General features: G+C 40.3%; 1 protein-coding gene across 1 annotated transcript in view; it reads left to right on the forward strand.

Annotated features, from left to right (window-relative positions):
• The first annotated feature begins 2625 nt into the window (after positions 1-2625).
• Positions 2626-18508, forward strand: part of LOC117475406 (adhesion G protein-coupled receptor A3) — a 306450-nt gene continuing 290567 nt past the window's right edge. Inside the window, 1 exon segment of the mRNA XM_034121560.1 lies at positions 2626-2860. Within this exon segment, the coding sequence (XP_033977451.1) occupies positions 2643-2860 (218 nt within the window). The 5' untranslated portion in view covers positions 2626-2642.

Below are 18508 nucleotides of genomic sequence, written 5' to 3' on the forward strand. Positions count from 1 at the left end.
GATTCTATTGGTATAAGTTTCATCCCTGTGCGATCAAAACTCACTGTTCTACATGATAAATAAAAGAACATTGTACCTTGAGAATCAATAGCGGGTAAATTTGACCCGTTGGCGGTTTTAGGTATCCAGCGACCTCTGGCGGTTCTAGTGTTAAACATCCATTGCAAGACCGTGGTGTAATTCGCATCATATCCTGACACCTGCTCGCTTTACACAGGTGCCCGCCTCGCATAAACCAAATGGAGTGTTTCAGTAAGTGAGAACATGTCAATAATAAACGTGTCAATAAACATCAGGTTTACAAGTGTTTCCTGACTCCTCTCGTAAAGTGCCTGATCCCTGCAGCAGCTTCACATTATAGCTCATCAAACTCAAGCGATACGGATCATGAAACATTACCATGACACTGCAACCTAATATAAAAAAACATTATTTCAGAGGACACTATATCTGTAAAAAGTGATATGTGTTTGATTGTAAGGGTTAGGTTTCCCTGTGAATCCTTATAGGAATATAACTAGACTTGATTTAGATCATTCTCACTGTGTGTACTGGCCACAGAAAGTGGATACAAACAGTTCCTTTGCAGCTGTTCCCGGGTAAATGAAGAGAGAATAAAACACTTTTCATCCGGCCGTGTAAATGTTTGTGTTTGAGAGATCATGCCTGACTCACATGCAGTGCACCGCTGCAGATCCTGAAATGGGACCCAGGGACCTCCGGTGACCCCTGGGAGTGGCAGCATGGAGAAATAGTTCAAATTCATCGTCTGGTAGCTGATCGGATGATTTACTCTGCTTTTAGTGTTGCTTTCCAGGAATTTAACCCATCTGTGAGAGGAATGAAAGGAGACAGTCTTCTCTGATGTGGTTTATTGATATCACATGTTATCAAATGGTAGTCTGTGGCCTCATGTATCAGTTTGGGATTTTAAACGTTAAGAAGCCCACGCTTGAGTCTGTCAGGATTCTGCAGGGAGAGACTTTTCTATATTAACAAGAAATGCCCCCAAAAATCTAACAAAACAATAAAAACAAAAGATAATAACACTGAAACAGACCGAACAATCAAACCAATGCATCCTGATGAATACACAAGTTATATGTTCTAATATCAAACATTAAAGATGTAATTAGATTAATTATGAAAAAATAGGTATAGAAAATGTTAAATTAAAAAAAAGCTTTATCCTTCATATATACATTTCTTTTCATTCATGTGTGGAAAACTGACTGACTGAAAAATGACAAATAAATATTATTTGAAACTCTAAATGCTGAAAAAAAATCACTTTTAAATTAGATAAACAAATAAATAAAATATAATGATATACAGGGAGTAAACATCTTAATCTTTCAAAAATAAACTTTTTCCTTAGAAGAAATCTGATTAGGTATCTGTTACATCACCCAAATAAAAACTGTCTTCATTTGAGTTCATTTCAACTCTATGGAAGAGGATTGGGGCCAAATGCAATACAAAAAGGGACCAAATGTGAATTTATTTTCTGATTTCAGAATAAAGTAGGAATTCTGATGTTTTTTCATGTATACTAAGCCAAATTCCTCGTATGTGTTAACCTATTTGGCAACAAATCTGTTTCTGATTTTGATTCTCTTCCACAACCCCAAATAAACTTCTAATACATGAAAAAAACATCTTAGAACTTTGATCAAATCAATAGATTTTCAGGGAAGATGCATTAGATCCTTTCAAAAATTAAACATTTCCCACAAACATTATCATAATAGTAATAACTGTCTGTAACATCCGCCGATGTTAAAATGTCTTTATTTGAGTTTATTTCAACCCCACCCAAATGCAAAAAGAAAGTGATTTTTTTTTTCTTCTGAGTTTCAAATTTTTTATTGGATGATGTTACAGACAGTTATATTACTATTATTTTTGTCTTTTACTCAAAAGAGCATTTAGAGAGTTTTAAAATAATAGGTCTTCACATCTTGCCCTTATCCTCTTCCATAGAACCAACGTAAATACACTTTTACACAAAAAAATGAAACATGTTATAACTTTGATCAAATTAAATCATTTTCAGGGAGCATAAATTAAATAAAACTAAATAAATATATTCGAAAACTAAATTATTTAATAACTCAACTGTCTATAACGTCACCCCAAAACGCGACTCTTCTGACTCAGCGATTCTTCAAATATTCAACATTTCCCAGTAGCAGAGGGGGGGGGGTGACACTGCGCAACAAGTCCAAGGGCGCAAGAAGTGGATGATAAGAGTGAATGGCACCGCGGCATGCAGGAGCTCCAACAGGAGGCGGATTTTTACTGGAGGATCACTTTCTACCTACACATCTCACCATGTATCTCCCGCGTGGAGAGGATGTGTCGCACTGAAGTTGATCCGGACTTTGAAAGCGCGCGGCTGGAAGTTTTCCAGCATGACACAGCAAAGAGAGAAAGTGTTACGAGACAGAATGTCAGAGATTCAGCGTTTCACACCCCGGATTATTTACTTCCCATTCCTGTTTGATCGTAAAAGTGGGGACGCAGCAGGTGATCGCTGAGATTTTGGACCTCGATCACAGGCGGATTAATGTGAAATGGTCCCGATTTGTCACAGGAGCTGGGAGGATATAACCTGAACGAAAAAGGAATCAGAGTCCACCATGAGTGCGCTGGTTCTGCTGTGCGTAATAGCCGGGTTGTTGTCCTCCAGCCTGGGCAACAGGAACTGTCCGGACCTGATCGTGGAAAGCTGCCACTGCTCCGCGGAGAGGTCTAAGCAGCTGAGCCGGCAGCAGGTCCGGGTCAGGGTGGTGTGTGACGATGTGGAGCTGATGGACACCCTGCAGCCCAGCTTCCTGCCCAACAGAACCGTGTCCCTGTGAGTAGATAAACACACGGTACTGCCAAAACCCCTCAGAGTCATGGGTTCTATACTGAAGTAAAAGTACTGTGACCACTGCCTGAACATACTCTATTACAACATTCAAAATGCTACTTCAGTAAAAGTAGTTTGATTATCAGCTAAATATACTTTTTTGGGGTGGGAATTTAACAAAGTACATTTACAAAAGTGTTTTACTAGTGGTGAAAGAAGTACTCAGATCCTATACTTAAGTAAAAGTACTGATACTACAGTCTAAACATACCATTACCAATTCAAAATGCTACTTCAGTAAAAGTACAGTTTGATTATCAGCTAAATATACTTTTTGGGGAGGGGGAATTTAACAAAGTACATTTACAAAAGTGTTTTACTAGTGGTGGAAGAAGTACTCAGATCCTATACTTAAGTAAAAGTAATCATACCACAGTATAGGAATACTCTGTTACAAGTAAAAGTCCTGCATTGACAATGGTACTTAAAGGTGGGGTAGGTAAGTTTGAGAAAACGGCTCGAGATACACTTTTTGTTATATTCCATGGAATGCTCTTAACATCCCGATAGCAATGAATATCTTAAGTGCTTTGACAAAAAATCCATAAAAAAATGTCATCTGTGGAAGCCGTAGTACTGTAAAAAGTACGACCAATCATTTTAGCCGGCCGGCTAAAATAACTGGATGGCCTACCTGCCTGTCAGCCTTCCATCGGGGCACAAACTTATCTCGTGCCCTCATTGGTCATGTGCGCGCTCTGTAAGGAAGTGGCAGATTTTCTCCGGTTGTGTATTTTCAAATTCTAGCGATCTCGAGCCGGTTTCTCAAACTTACCTACCCCACCTTTAAGTATGATGAGAAACATTTTAGTATTTGGTGTAAAAGTATTCATTCTAAACAATGGCCTATTTCAGAATAATATAAGGTAAAGAAGTATTATCAGCTAGATGTACTCCAGGTACTTCAAAAGTAAAGGTACTTGCTATGCAGAATGGATAATGGATTATATTATTTAGCGCTTTCACACCGGAGTACTCCCTAGTTCGCACGAACCTTTTCACCCCCAGATCGTCCCTGCTAGCGAGGTAGTACTTTCCTGGGGATGAAATGCTTCGTGGGTGTGTCGGCCACGCTAACAATTGCTGATTGGCTGGGAGAATTGCAAACCACGCCCCGTAAAACCGCCATTTTATTTGCTCGCATTAGCCCAGCACATCAACGGAGAGAGACTAACTTATGGCAACACAAAAGAAAACATGGGAGCGAACAGACGCCTCATGTACCGCTGTACATCATCATCGCAGGCAAACAAAAAAGCAGGCAAACAAAAAAGACAAACATATTTTGTCGAGCAGATTGTCTGCGACAAGGCAACCGGTAACTGTTTGTGTAACACATCCGACCCTTTGCAGGGGATGCCCACTGCGGGTGGCAGAACAGACCTGAATCCAGTAGACTTCTCAGAATGACTAGAGATCTTCTCATAGTCCAGAACAGTTAACAGGCACAGCAGAATCACGATATGGGCCATTTTCCCAGACCAGCACACAGTATCCGCGATGTTCCTTGGGCAAAAATCCTCCTCCTCACAGCAGCAAAGGACAGGCGAAAGCAGCAGCGTGGAAGCGCTCCGGGCTCTCCGTGGTAAAAGGTCTCCTCAGCAAAGCAGCACACGACACTGCAGCACACGACAGGTGGGAGCAGGCCTTCGAAGTCTTCTTCGCTGCTTTTGTGGCAGACTACAGCGCCACTTACAGGCCTGGCATATGTACTACAGCGTCTCCAGCGCTTTCGAGCGGCAATGGCCGGCTGTGGCCCACCCCACATTCCCCTGATAGGTGGAGAGTTGGCCCAATAGCCGTAGCGCCACTTTACTGACGTCAGTGAAGTGTTCAAATCTGGATCAGTTTTTATCAGATCCGTTGCAGCCCCTTTTTTAGAGATTTGGGTATGGAGGAAAATAGAGAGGGTTGTGTTTTCTGACACTTGGTGAGTTCCCTGGAACACCGGGGACACATATTCATGTATAAAAGACGTACAAAAGTGCATTTTGCATGATAGGTCCCCTTTAACCTCTTACGCACCGCCCCCCCGGTACCGGGCGGATAATCGCGTCATTTGCAGGAAACAACGTCTAAGGAATCTTAATATTTAATAAATTATGAATGTGTTATATCCATGTAACGGGAAGAAACTCAGCTAACTGATCTTTTTAATTTTTTTTCCCAAAAAAAACCCACAATGCTAACACTCAGCCTCTGAATTAGCCACGAGCGAAAAAATGCTAACCTATCACTGCACCGAAACTCACTCATAACTCCCTTATTACTTATCCTAGATGCGCAGCCAACCCATCGATTAGCATCGTCTGGAGACACAGAATCGATGGGTGCCCACCTCAACACTCAGTGATACAAACTCGCGACTCTATAAACGAAAACGTACATCAAAACATTTGGCGCTAGGTAGCTACAAACACTAACATGGCTTACCTTGGTCTTTGTCTGGTCAAAACTGGTCTTCAATGGCATTAAAACGATAAAAAACGATGCTGCAGTTAATCCATAGGTTAATCCAATGTGTCTGTGTCCTCTTTGAAATGATTTCTGATAATCCATAAGCAATAAAACTTCCTTTCCGTTTCCAGATGTCAGAGCGAGAGATCGCTTCACTCTGATGCAAGCCTGCATGCGCAAAGCCCCCACCTTTTTGTGTTAATGTTGGTGTCTATGTGAAAACCCCCCTTCGATTCTATTGGCTCTAACGGTCAGGAAGAGATTACAATCACCAAAATCGACCAATGCGTTCCAGAGAAACTGTAAAAACGCCCATTTACACCCAAATCACCCCAGAGGTGGGTTTTTTTTTCTAAACCTGGCTAAAAAGGTCAAATGTCACTTGTTTTGCATCAATCTCGATACAGGGTACTTATTATATGTTGTACTTTGGATTCCTAAAGCTTTTAGTCTACCATCCCATCATTCAAGGGTGGTTTTCACTATAAGTAATGTTTTTTTTATTAGGCGGAGGTAAGAATTTACCTTTTTTTACCATGTTCCATCTGAATTTATTCTGACTGAGAAAAATCTATATTGATTCTGACACTTCTACATCCAACTCACAGATGTAACCTTGCTTTGATAAAAGAAATTATTCATATAACCCTTTTAGAAGTTAAGTTGTAGTCATTTGTTTTGGGCATGTCATTTTCGAGCCTGAAACATGAAAAACAGGCTTGGTGCTTAACAGGTTAAGTAAAAGTACAAATATTATGGTCTTCCAGTGACGTGCGGTGAGGTTCATGGCTGGTGAGGCACTGACTCACTGAGTCAGATTTACAAATATTATATTTTGACCTTAATCAAAATATTCGGTTATTTTCAAAAGCTTTTTTAGTCTGATGCTTCGATTCATTTTAAACAGACCGTTCAACAAAAGGATACCCAAAATCTAAATATTGGATTGTTCTTTCTTAGTAAGATACCATTTTCATTACAAATGTGGTCTTACCTTGACTTGAAGGCCATGCTATCCTTCTGGACAACAATCTCTATTACTTTTTTGTAAAAGTCCTCCTTATCTTCCTGTAGTTTCAAAAGTCTAGTTTGTTGTTTGCGTCTACCGTCTCTGCGTAGAATTACAGTAGCAACAAGAACCTGTGGGCTCATGTGCGCCCCCTTCAGTGCGGCAGAGGTTATGGCTGCCTCCCCTGGTGCTTTTTTCATTGCCGTTGTATGATGAGACCAGCGAGCCTAAATATCATATATACGTGAAATAAGTTATTTAGAGACTATGGATGGCGAGGATAAATGTAATAAAGGGATCTACAAACATTACATTGGTGACATACAGTGAGATGGTAACAGGCATGTGCTTAGGGCCCGCTTTCCAGCCAGTTTCTGTGGGGTGATGCATTCTGAGGTGAGGCAGATCTCATCTGTGCCTCACCTTACCCCACAGTAACTGGCTTGAGCACGCTCACAAAATAAGTGCCCGCGCTAAATTAGTGCCCGTGCTCCAGCAAGTTACTGTGGGTTTACGAGAGGCAGAGCACGTCCCTGCCTCACTTCTCATCGCTCCCGTAGCGGAGCTCTGCAAATTTGCTAATTTTGACTATAAAAAGCGATTGGAATCATACATAAATCACACTTACAACACAGATCAGTGGAGACATTTTATTATTATTACTATTTAGTTTTTCTTTAGTTGTTTTTCCGTTACATTGGAGTATGACAGGGGAGGCAGCCCTGACTGCACGTCGCTGTGGTCTTCAAATACTTCACTACAAGTAAAGTCCTGAATTCAAACATTTGCTTGAGTAAAAGTACAAAAGTATTTGCATCAAAATACTTTGTATTTGTTAGTGTGATAGACACGATGCATATTGTAGTTTTTACTTCACTACAGTTTGTGATACGCATATATAGCTATATACTTCTGGGTATCAAAAGTAAAAGTACTCGTGCAGATAATGAAAGTTATATTATATATATATTCCGTTTTTATCATTAGATAATACATAACAAAATACAATAGCACAATTGGCCAACATTGTGCAAATTAAAACATATTTATACTGTATATAGCAGAGGCCTCAACTTTTAATATGCTGCTGTTTAAAATATTTGAAATTAATTTACATAAATTATCCAGAGACATACTGCAGAGAATGAAAAGTGTGCCAACCTTCCCCAGTCTCCCCTAATGACCTAAAAATCTAATCTGAAGCCTTAGTTTATAAATCCCACATTTAATATTCATTACTTTGAACAGCTATTATTAAATATATACAGTTATAATAAAAGACAGGTGCAAAGTATATATTATATACATTAAAAAGCCCCAAAAAGTGACAAACAAAAGTTCATACATGAAGCTCTTAACTCGTGTTCATACCTGTGAAACTGTGTTTTGAATATATTCAATTATTAAAAGAAATTACATTTATATTTCAAATTATTCCACAAATTAACAGCTTTTGGTGTTTCCAACTCTGGAAACATCTTAATTGTTATGGTTCTATTCAGCAGCATAACAAAATAGTTCTTCTTGTAGGTATTTCCTCAGATCTGTCTAGTGGATGGATTTTTTCTTGGGGGCCTCTGAGCTCTTTAAAGGGCCCCTGGAGATCCTTAAATCCCAGTTATGGGAGTAAAAAGCACTAAGTGTTATAGATTGATTCCACAAGGTTAAAGAGCTTTGACACAATTCATTAGAACGTTTTTTACCCAGGATAAATGTGTTTTAGAGGGTGCCACACAAATCAAATAAATCAATAATCTGCAGTTTATATTCTACAGAATAAACTACAGAAATACTATACCTCCATATTGATACCCATAGCTTAAAGTATCAAGGTAGAGTAGCTTAAGTCACCTAAAAAGAAAGAAAAACACAATATTATGGATATACCCTTTTGTCCTTTTATAACCAACACTTTTGTTAAGACTTCATTAAAGTATGGATACTGATGTAATATGATTAAATTATTATATACCTGTCCATTATACCTGAAATACTTAGACATTTAATTGATAAGTCGACAGTGGGAAAAATAATTACCAATAACTCTGATCATTTAATAATTCTTTCAGTCCAGCAGAAGCCACACTGACTGATTCCGGCCTCCAGATTTTAGGGATGTACTTCTTTCCTGTGTTGTATTTTATTTTAAATGTAAGATGTTTTTTTAACATGTTTTTAGTTAAATGCCTCAAACAGGCCTAAGGGCTGTGGTTAATGCAAGCTGAAGAGATCTACGACATAAAAGACGTCAGTTAATACTCCACTGGGGAATGTCTGAAGCGTTTATGTGTCTCAAAAACAGCGTTTGCTAACAAGTGAAACTACAAACGTCATCATGCTGAACATTAGCCGTCTTTAGCTTAGCGGTGGCGACGCGCATGGGATAGAGTCTTCTGACAATGTTGTTTACGCTTCAATAATAGTAGTGTTAATATGTGTTTGCCACTGAGTTTAAATTAGAGAAATGTTATATGCTGAAGTTGTAGACATTTATAGTGTGTACATCTCTTTCTTGCTGATGTACGAAGTGATAAACACAGCCATGCTGTTTGCATTCTAAGTTGCTCTAAAATGTAGTAATTACTATTCTACCGAATTAGAAGAAAAACTAATGTGCCTTTCTGGTCCCCGAGTGGTCTGCTTGTCTCTGTTAAAGCCACGTTCCAGCCTCACCTGCCATGTGTTGTTGCTCCTGCCACCTCTGCATAAATCTTTCACCTTTCCCCTTGTTCTTTGGGGATGTTATTTGCATTGTATTCAAAGTTATTCAAACACAGATCTTGCTCTTCGACAGGGACTTTGAGCAACCTCCCTTTGTATTCATGTGTGCCTCTCTTGTAGATGAAATAGCACTTCAGACACTCGAGGGGTTGATAACTTTCCCCTCACATCCCCGTCTCTCTTCAGGTGCACAGATTGACTGCTTGATTAATAGGCCGTTTTTTATTCCTGGAAGCTTGAGGTGTGTGTAAAAGCAAATAGTAAATGTAAAGGCCCTTGACAAGTAACAGTCGACCACTCAGTCTGAACTAAGAGCACTGTTGATTAATGAGAGCACTTTGCTTACTGCAATTTATTTGGAGTGGTGTGCTTTTGTTCCTTTAAGTGGGGGAATGTATTGTTTTCAACATTCATCAACGTGTGGTTGCTTTTGCAGCTTGCAGGTACTAACAAAGTTACATTTTTAAATTGGTTTACCCAGATACATTTTTTCTTAAAGGGGCCCTAGGTTTTGGGTGTTTTCCCTTCCCTGTAGTGTGTTCTATAGGTTTTAGTGCATGTAAATGGTCTGCAGAGGCTAAAATCCCTGTTTTCCCTCCATAGGAAGTTTCTCTCCCACACACTCCCCCCCTGCCTAACAAGCTACATTGGACTCCTTTGTTTATCTTCTGTAACATAATGACATCACAACACAACACGAGCACTTCTATTGGCTAGTGCTCCGACACATTCTAAGTGATAAGCGAAAGGGCAGGACGTCTCTAAGAGCTTGACCAATCACAACAGAGCCGGCCACACTGAAAAAACTGAAATGTTGACTTTAATTAAATGTGTTATGTCAACAAATTACAAATAATTGTATTAGGTTAGTTGAAAGCAATACTATTAAGTTGAACCTAATAGTTTTTATTTAAACGTAATACTATTGCTTTCAACAAACCTAATACAATTATCTGTAATTTGTTGATACAATACAATTAATTAGTCAACTCTTCAGTTTTTCAGTGCAGCTAACCAATCAGAGCAGACTGGGCTCTGGTTTCAGACGGAGGGTGAAAAGATGTGCTGCAGCACAGGCAGTGAGGAAAAGATTTGAACATTAAAGCATGGAGACATGTCACAGTAGAGGCCCAAATATGAATCTGAAAATTAGCATTATAGGGCCCCTTGAAAGATATACAGTATTTATCAAACTAGCACCGCTATCCCAGACACTCCCTTTCTTCAGTTCCCTTGCTGTGTTGTGATAAGAGCCGCACAAATAATCCTAGTCTCGCGGCGTCCTATTCCTTGGTGAGCTAAATCTGACAGCCGGGCCATAGCTGGCCAGGAAGCAGTTTTCCTGTGTTAGGAAATGTGACCTTTGTCGGGCTGAAGTGGCCTCCCTGCTCGCTCTTTTGTTTAGATGTGCTGTGCAAATAAACAGATATATCAGGGGAAGTATGCGCATACCGATCTCTCCCTGTACACTCCCCCAACAAATCTCCCAACGTCCCCCCGCATGCTCCTTTCTTTCTGCCCTGATCTCCCCACCTACGTTAGCTCCTTGTAGAGCCATTTCCTAAATGACAACTCAAGCACACTGTGTCAGGTTCAAGTACGCTCACCCAGATCCAAATGCCACCTCTAATTAAAAGCACACACACTGGGCTTTGTTGCTTTTCTTTTTTTAACTATTGCATTTATAAAATCTTTATGAGGAACAAAGCATGTGATAATGCAGTGCCAAGAAACACTACTTAACAAGCTAATAAAAGAGCATACGCATGAATAAGAAATGGGGAAATGTGTATTTAAGAGTTTGTCAGTCCAGCACAAAGGCATGGATGGACACCTCCGGCTGTTTCCCTTATCATCCGTGGGGGAACGTGTGGAGCTCGCCCTGACAGCTCTGTTGACCTCTGGTGAAGTGGTTTCCCTGCGGAGAGAAGCCGCTGAGATTGTAGGCGACACCTGTCTCAGAGAGCGCTACAACAGGAGGACACCGCTCGTCCAGGGGAGAGGAGGAACAGATTGTAGGAGAGACCAGGGGATAGAGTGAAGATGGGAGAAGGAGGTGGAGAGGCAGAGAAGGAGCCGTTAGTGGAACAGAGGGAGAGACAGAGGATGCTGGGAATGTGGCAATGGGAAAGGTTTGATTGAGATGATGTGACTGCTGCTAACAGGTTGTTTGGTCGGGAGCGCGTGATGCACAGTAACAGCTGATTGTAGCTGAGTCTCGGAGTCTCTTCGCGGAGGGGAACTGCATGCAGAGCGAAACACACTGTGCACCTACACAACTGCTCACAAACTCCTTACAAAGCTCTACAATTGCTGCTGTATTACCCTCTTTTTGAGTTGCTATTCTGAAAGCACACATAGACATTACATTAGGGGAAAAGTAAAAAAGGCAAGCTAGCCTAATATGTGGGGTTGGGATTGTTTTTTTTATCATTTAATTTGTAGACAATTGTCACAGGAGTAGAATCCTGTGTTTCAATGATTTGATTAATTCATGTGTCATTGTTGGTCCCTGAAATGTATATTAAAGGGGACCTATCATGCAAAATGCACTTGTGTACATCTTTTATACATGAACATGTGTCCCCGGTGTTCCAGGGAACTCACCAAGTGTCAGAAAACACAACCCTCTCTATTTTCCTCCATACACAAATCTCTAAAAAAGGTGCTGCAACGGATCTGATAAAAACTGATCCAGATTTGAACACACACAGGACGGTGGCGCTACGGCTATTGGGCCAACTCTCCACCTATCAGGGGAATGTGGGGTTGGGCCACGGCCGGCCATTGCCGCTCGAAAGCGCTGGAGACGCTGTAGTACATATGCTAGGCCTGTAAGTGGCGCTGTAGTCTGCCACAGAAGCAGCGAAGAAGACTTCCCGCGCATGGTTGCCATGGTTGCCCTTCTGTTTATTCTCAGCTGTGGCTCTTTTTCTCCCTCCCCGAGGCAAGCGTTTGCTCCTGCTGCTGTAATTCAATGCAATCCCTCCCCGTCGAGGCAAGCACTGTAATTCTCTCCGGTTAGTCCACCAGCAGATGACAAACACCCACCTCTCCGCCTCTTCCAAGGAACGAGGGGACCCTGCGGCAGAGTTTCAGTTAGGTTTTCTTTCGCCGGTCAAGATGTCCGTTAAAGTTTAAATCTTCCGGACAAAATTAGAAAAGTGCCGGTCAAAGGTCTTCTTTGTTATTTATTGAGCTTTAAAACAAATGAATAACGACCCTATATAATAATAGGCTATAATAAAACACGGAGGACGGAGATCTATTTTTCTCCCCCTCTTCTGACTTGATCAGAGCACGGCTCCCCTCTCCTGCAGGGGGGCGTGGTCAGCTGCAGCTCACAGAATCAGCCCCCTGCAAAAACAGGGCTGGAGAACAGCAAATAGAGCGAAATGAGTCATGGCTAAAATGCATGATCTGTTTGGTGTTTTGAAAACAGAAACGTATAAATATACCTTATATAGGTATGGCCCTACAATATATCATTTAAATATAGCATGATAGGTCCACTTTAAATAATTATTTTTGCCAGAAAATCTATGAGTGGTTTTCACATTTGAGCCCTTTTATTATGGTTGGTTCATTCCTAAAACAACTCAAACGTTGGATGATATTATTGCAGTAGTGTCTACGCTGACAAAATGCCATCAGTTACAATGGCCCAAAAAGCTTTGCATAAACGAAACCCCTCAAATCATATTTCTTTTAAACTGCAGCGCGTTTCTCCTAATGGAAATGTTTGAGGCTGTTGAAGGTTTGCACCTGTCGGCCACCCTAAGTATTCCTTAAGTGAACCTCCAGCAGAAGATTCAGAACAATAATCAAGATTATTATTTTACAATTGTATTAGACATCATTTCAAGCCTCCCCAACATCATTTCCAAGTGGTGTTATCGGTGGGGCCGTGGTCACAAAGATAACCAGATTGATTTCCATTTTCCTCCAAGCCTTCTACTAACGATAAATGTAGCAACTAATTCAGACCATCGGGGAAAAAGCAAGAAATATATTAAAACATATTATATTGTAATTAATTCCCAATGCTGCAGAGTATTCCAAGTCCATGGCTTTAACAACAGGGTCTCTCTCTTTCCTCTTGGTACTCTCTACCTCGGTGCAACAGAATATTCTGAATATCTGCTAATGTTTATGCAAATGGTTGCACATTAGTCATTTACGTCTGCAGCAGTTGTTTTTAGCAAGAAAGCTTCAATGCTTTATTCCAGCTGTTTAGTTGCCACTGCTTCTGTAATTGGTTGTGGGATTGTGCATGTGCTAGAGCCATTTATCTGTTTCCAAGAATTGGTCACAGGCTAAGTGGTAAAATCAACTACTGAGGCAGAGACTTTCAGGCAACGAAGGATCTGTTTTTAGAACCAGGAGCTGCAATGTGCGATTGCACAAATGCATCGAACAAATCTTTTTTTGTCTAAATTGTTCTTAAAGATTTTGGTGATGGCAAAGACAACGCCACAGCAATAGGGTGATTACAGATTGATTTACAGTAGATACTGAATGTAAGTGGAAGGGATACAAAAGGATAGAGAAGTCATCTGTTCGGCTGGTCTGGAGGACAAATTGAAGTCCAAGCAGAGGGAGACTCAGGGTGGGGGGTTCTATCTCCGGCGTGTTTCTGCCCAATCTGAATACGATCCTGCAGACGGTACCTAGAATAAGAAAAAAGTATCCACCAGATTACATTTAAAGAGATAAGGGGAGCCAGGAGGAAGGGATGTAAGGAAGGACGTATGTACGGAAGAAGGGATCAAAGCAGGGGGGATAAGGATGTAGGGTGGTAAGGATGAAGAGTCGAAAGGATATAGGGAGGCAGGGATGAAGGGTTGAAAAGATGTAGATAGGGAAGGATGAAGGGATGAATGAATAAATGGATGTAGGCTGGAGGGATGTAGTGATGAATGGATGTAGGGAGGGAGCGATGATGGTGGAAGGGATGTTTGGAGGCAGGATGAAGGGTCAAAAGGATTTAGGCCAGAAGCATTGAAGGGATGAATGAATAAAGGGATGAAGGGATGTAGGGGAGATAAATAGACAATAGGTGTAGGGAGGCAGGGATGAAGGGTTGAAAGTGTAGGAAAGGACGGATAATGGTTTGAATGATGTATTGTGTCGATAAAGGGAGGTAGGGTGAGAGGGATACAGGCAGGTAGGGAAGAACGGCTGAAGGAAGGGACGCATAAAGAGTCAAAGGGATGAGGGTGGAAGGGATGTAGGGAGGGAAGGATGAAGGATTGAAAGGATGTAGGAAGGGATGAAAGGATGTATGGTGGGAGGAATATAGGGAGGTAGGTAAGAATGGAAAAAGGAAAGGAGGCGTAGAGAGTCAAAGGAATGTAGGCAGGGATGAGGGTGGAAGGGAAATATAGAGGGATGAAGAGATGAATTAATGAAGGCATGTAGGGTTAAAGGGATGAATGGATTAACCTGTTGAACCCCCAAAAACGCATCATCTGCAGGAAACAGCGTCTGAGGGCTTCTTAATATTGAATAAACTATGAATGTTTTATATCCATGTAACGGGAAGAAACTCAGCTAACTGATCTTTTTTCTTTTTTTTTTTGCAAAAAAAAACACAAAGCTAACGCTCAGCCTCTGAATTAGCCACGAGCGAAAATATCTTAAGGTCGTTTATTTCAATTCAAGTTTATTTATATAGCCCAAAATCACAAATCCTATTTGTCTCAGAGGGCTTCACAAGACAACAAACACAATTGGCAATGTAAAACAATGTAAAAACAACAAACGTAATTTAAAAAGGAACATAACACAATGACACAAATACAGTTAGAGTAAAATAAATACAATTCCATAAAATGAAGGGTCCATGAGGATGTATAAAAGGGGGTTTAAAACCAGTCCTAACTGTACGCTGTACTAAAGAGGAAAGTCTTTAACCTACTCTTAAATGTGTGGACACTGTCTGCCTCCCTAATCGTAACTGGAAGTTGGTTCCAGAGGAACGGGGCTTGGTAGCCGAAAGCTCTAGCACCTGACCTTTTTTTGTGGACTCTGGGAACCAACGTTAGCACAGAACTCTAGCTATACCGATCGATATACTTATTGGATCTGCACAAACAAGCTTAGATAACATCCTGAGAGTCCACAGATTATAGAAATATAAGGATCATCACTGAGCGATCAGAACTCTTGACAGGGGAAGCAAATACAGACAACACACGACGTAGCTTTAGGTAGCAAAACACGGAGATATGCTCACCTTAGCTGTTATTCTGATCAAAATTCGTGTTCAATGGCATTCAAATGAGAAAATACGCGGCTGAAGGTTAATCCATAGGTTAATCCAATGTGTCTGTCACTTTGAAAAAATTATTGATAATCCATAATACCATTTTTATGCAAAAATGTGAGAATAAAAATGAGCTGCTAATGGTAGCGACCAGAGGTTAGCGCAGCTTCAGGTTTTTCTACGCGTCACTCTCACTCCTTATTTGAGTGTGTGTATATGGAACTTTCCCTCGATTCCATTGGCTCTGACGGTTAAAAAGAGATGTCAATCATCAAAATCGACCAAGGGGGGCCAGAGATATGGAAAATCCACCCAAATAACCCCAGAAGTGTTTTTTTTTGCTAAATCTCTCTGAAAAGGTCAAATGTCACTTGTTTTGCATCAATCTTGATACAGGGTACTTATTATATGTTGTACTTTGGATTCCTAAAGCTTTTAGTCTACCATCCCATCATTCAAGGGTGGTTTTCACTATAAGTAAAAAAGAATCTTTGGACGGACAGTATCATTTACAGTTTTTTACTATGTTCAATCTGAATTTTCTTTAAAATAAAAAACATCTATATTGATTCTGACTTTTCTACATCCAACTCAAAGGTTTATCATTACTTTGAGAAAAAAGATTATTCATTTTCCCCTTTTAGGTGTAGTTGACACTGTAATTGACAGCTACGGTGAGACGATCTGCCGTAAATGCTCCGTAAAGGTACGTGTTGTGATGTCTGTGTTTGCTTCCCCTGCAGTGTTAATTTTGGCAGCTGTTTTTGATTTAGTCTTAGTCTTAGTCTTTAGACGAAAATGGTTATTAGTTTTAGTCACATTTGAGTCATTCCTATCCTTCGTAGTTTTAGTCTAGTTTTAGTCGACGAAAACTCCAAACGTTTTAGTCAACTTTTAGTTGATGAAAAATTACATTTTAGTCAACTTTTAGTCAAAATGTTTTCTCTCTTAAAACTAATTCAGTTAGGCAAATACAGGTATCTGAAATTGGAATCAATGTGACAGCATCAAGTGTTGAAATTCGTAAAGCAACATTTCATTCTCTTAACACTTTACTTGTGTAATATATAGGGATGGGTATCGCTAAGGTTTTTAACGGTACTACTACTCTTCTCGAAACTGCTTATCGATCCGGTACTTTAACGGTATTCTTGTAGGTACTTTTTGTTATTTGTTAAAGGGAAAAACTAAACAAATTGTTAACCGAATTAACATTGCTTTATTTACATGTGAAATAAATAAATAAAATATGTATAATTATGTTATTATATTGTACTGTACTTGAGTAAAATGTTGAGGTACTTGTACTTTACATTTAAATGTTTTGCTACTTAGTACTTCTACTCCACTACAGTTCAGAGGTAAATTATGTACTTTTACTCCACTACATTTATTTAATACCTTTAGTTACTTCACAGATCTGGATGAATGATGTGAAATATAAACAAGTCTTAAATCAGACTTTAGTTCCACCTGGAGTAAATTCACAGACTACTCTACTCGTGTCAACGCACTTACGCCATAACACTAATGGCAAACAACCTTTTTCCACCTCGAGCCTTGTAGAGTGTCTCTATATTCTCTGAACGCTCCGTCCCCAGCAGATCTCTGTGTCCGCTGCAGCGTGTCTGTTAGGCCCCGCCCCCCCCACACAGAGAGACACAGGGAGATCGCTCTTCTGGAGTGAAGAGAGCGGAAATAATGATATTGCAAGTTAGAAACGTAAGATGCATTTTGACAGACAAGACGGACACTTGGGGGAAAATATGCTGCTTTTTGAATGTCCGATAGTACACCATTAACACCTTAGTCCCGTCTCGTCTCGTCAACGAAAACTAAATATACATTTCGTCATAGTTTTCGTTATCAAGAATCTATTTTTAGCTCGTCATCGTCTCGTCTTAGTCATGTAAAAAAGGTCGTTGACGAACATTTTTCGTCATAGTTTTCGTTGACGAAATTAACACTGTTCCCCTGTCGCAAGTTCGGATCGCTCAGTGATGATACTATACCTAAATAATCAGTGGAGTCTCAGCTTTAATCGGCTATATTGTATGTGCAGCTACGATAAGTAATAAGGGTATCTTTATCTTGAATTGTGTGCCGCAGTGCGTTAGAATTTTCGCTCAGGGGTATTTAGACGCTTCTTATGAGACTTGTGTTTTGTTTTGGTAAAAATGGTTCATATCTTCAGTTAGCTGAGATTCTTCCCGTTTATCTGGTGCTACACATTAATAGTTTCATAAATGTTAAGAAGCCCTGAGACATTATCTCGAAAAAAAAACGGTGGGAGGGGTCCAATGGGGGGACCACCGTGCTTAAGAGGTTAAAATGCGTGTTGTCTAATGGAGATTGGCTAAGCTAACGCAGTATATGCTCCGACCGTCCACACTCACAACAACGGCCTACAGACATAAATAAACCAGCGACTGTATTCACCATGACACAGACAGTCTGTGGTTTGTACTTGTTTAACTTTTGTCTAGTTTCTGAACAGATATGAGGAGCTGTGAGCTCTGAGTGCTAACAGCTAACGGCTGATGTTGTTTTTCTGTGGTTCGCATTGAAGATGACGTCACGGCTCCGCCTACACTGCGTTACTATAGTTACTACCCCAGTTCCTAAACTGTAATGGAAACGCAGCATAAAGTGAGCCGGTCCTAACAAGGCCTAACGAGGCCTAGCCATACTGAGCGAGGCCGTGTAGTGGAAACGTGCCATAAGTATCCTCGCAGGTGATTAGGGGGTGGCCCTGCTCCTGAAACTAGATACATTTGTCAACTTTTTCAATTTTTTTTATTTTTCAAGATGACTTTTTACTTATATGTAGGTTTTTGTTCTACTTAAATAAAAAGACAAATCATTTTGGTTTCAGATTTTGCCAATAAAATGAACTTTGGCAAAAAGCCTTAAAGACAAATCTCCAGTTAAAAGTTTCCAATAGTTACAGTTTTTGTCAGAGGTCATGAAATACAAAAAAGTATTTTCTACTTGGCATATTCTCAGGTGCCAGGTGACACCTCCAAAGCTCCCCTTTTAGAATGTGAGAAAACAAGGGCATATGGTCTAGGCTGGCCCCAAATCTGGAGGTGTTTGGCTTAAAGTAGCCTGCTCCGTAGGTTTATCCTTTCAAAGA

This window comes from Trematomus bernacchii, unplaced genomic scaffold (genome assembly GCF_902827165.1).
Source record: "Trematomus bernacchii unplaced genomic scaffold, fTreBer1.1, whole genome shotgun sequence".
NCBI classification, from domain to species: domain Eukaryota; kingdom Metazoa; phylum Chordata; class Actinopteri; order Perciformes; family Nototheniidae; genus Trematomus; species Trematomus bernacchii.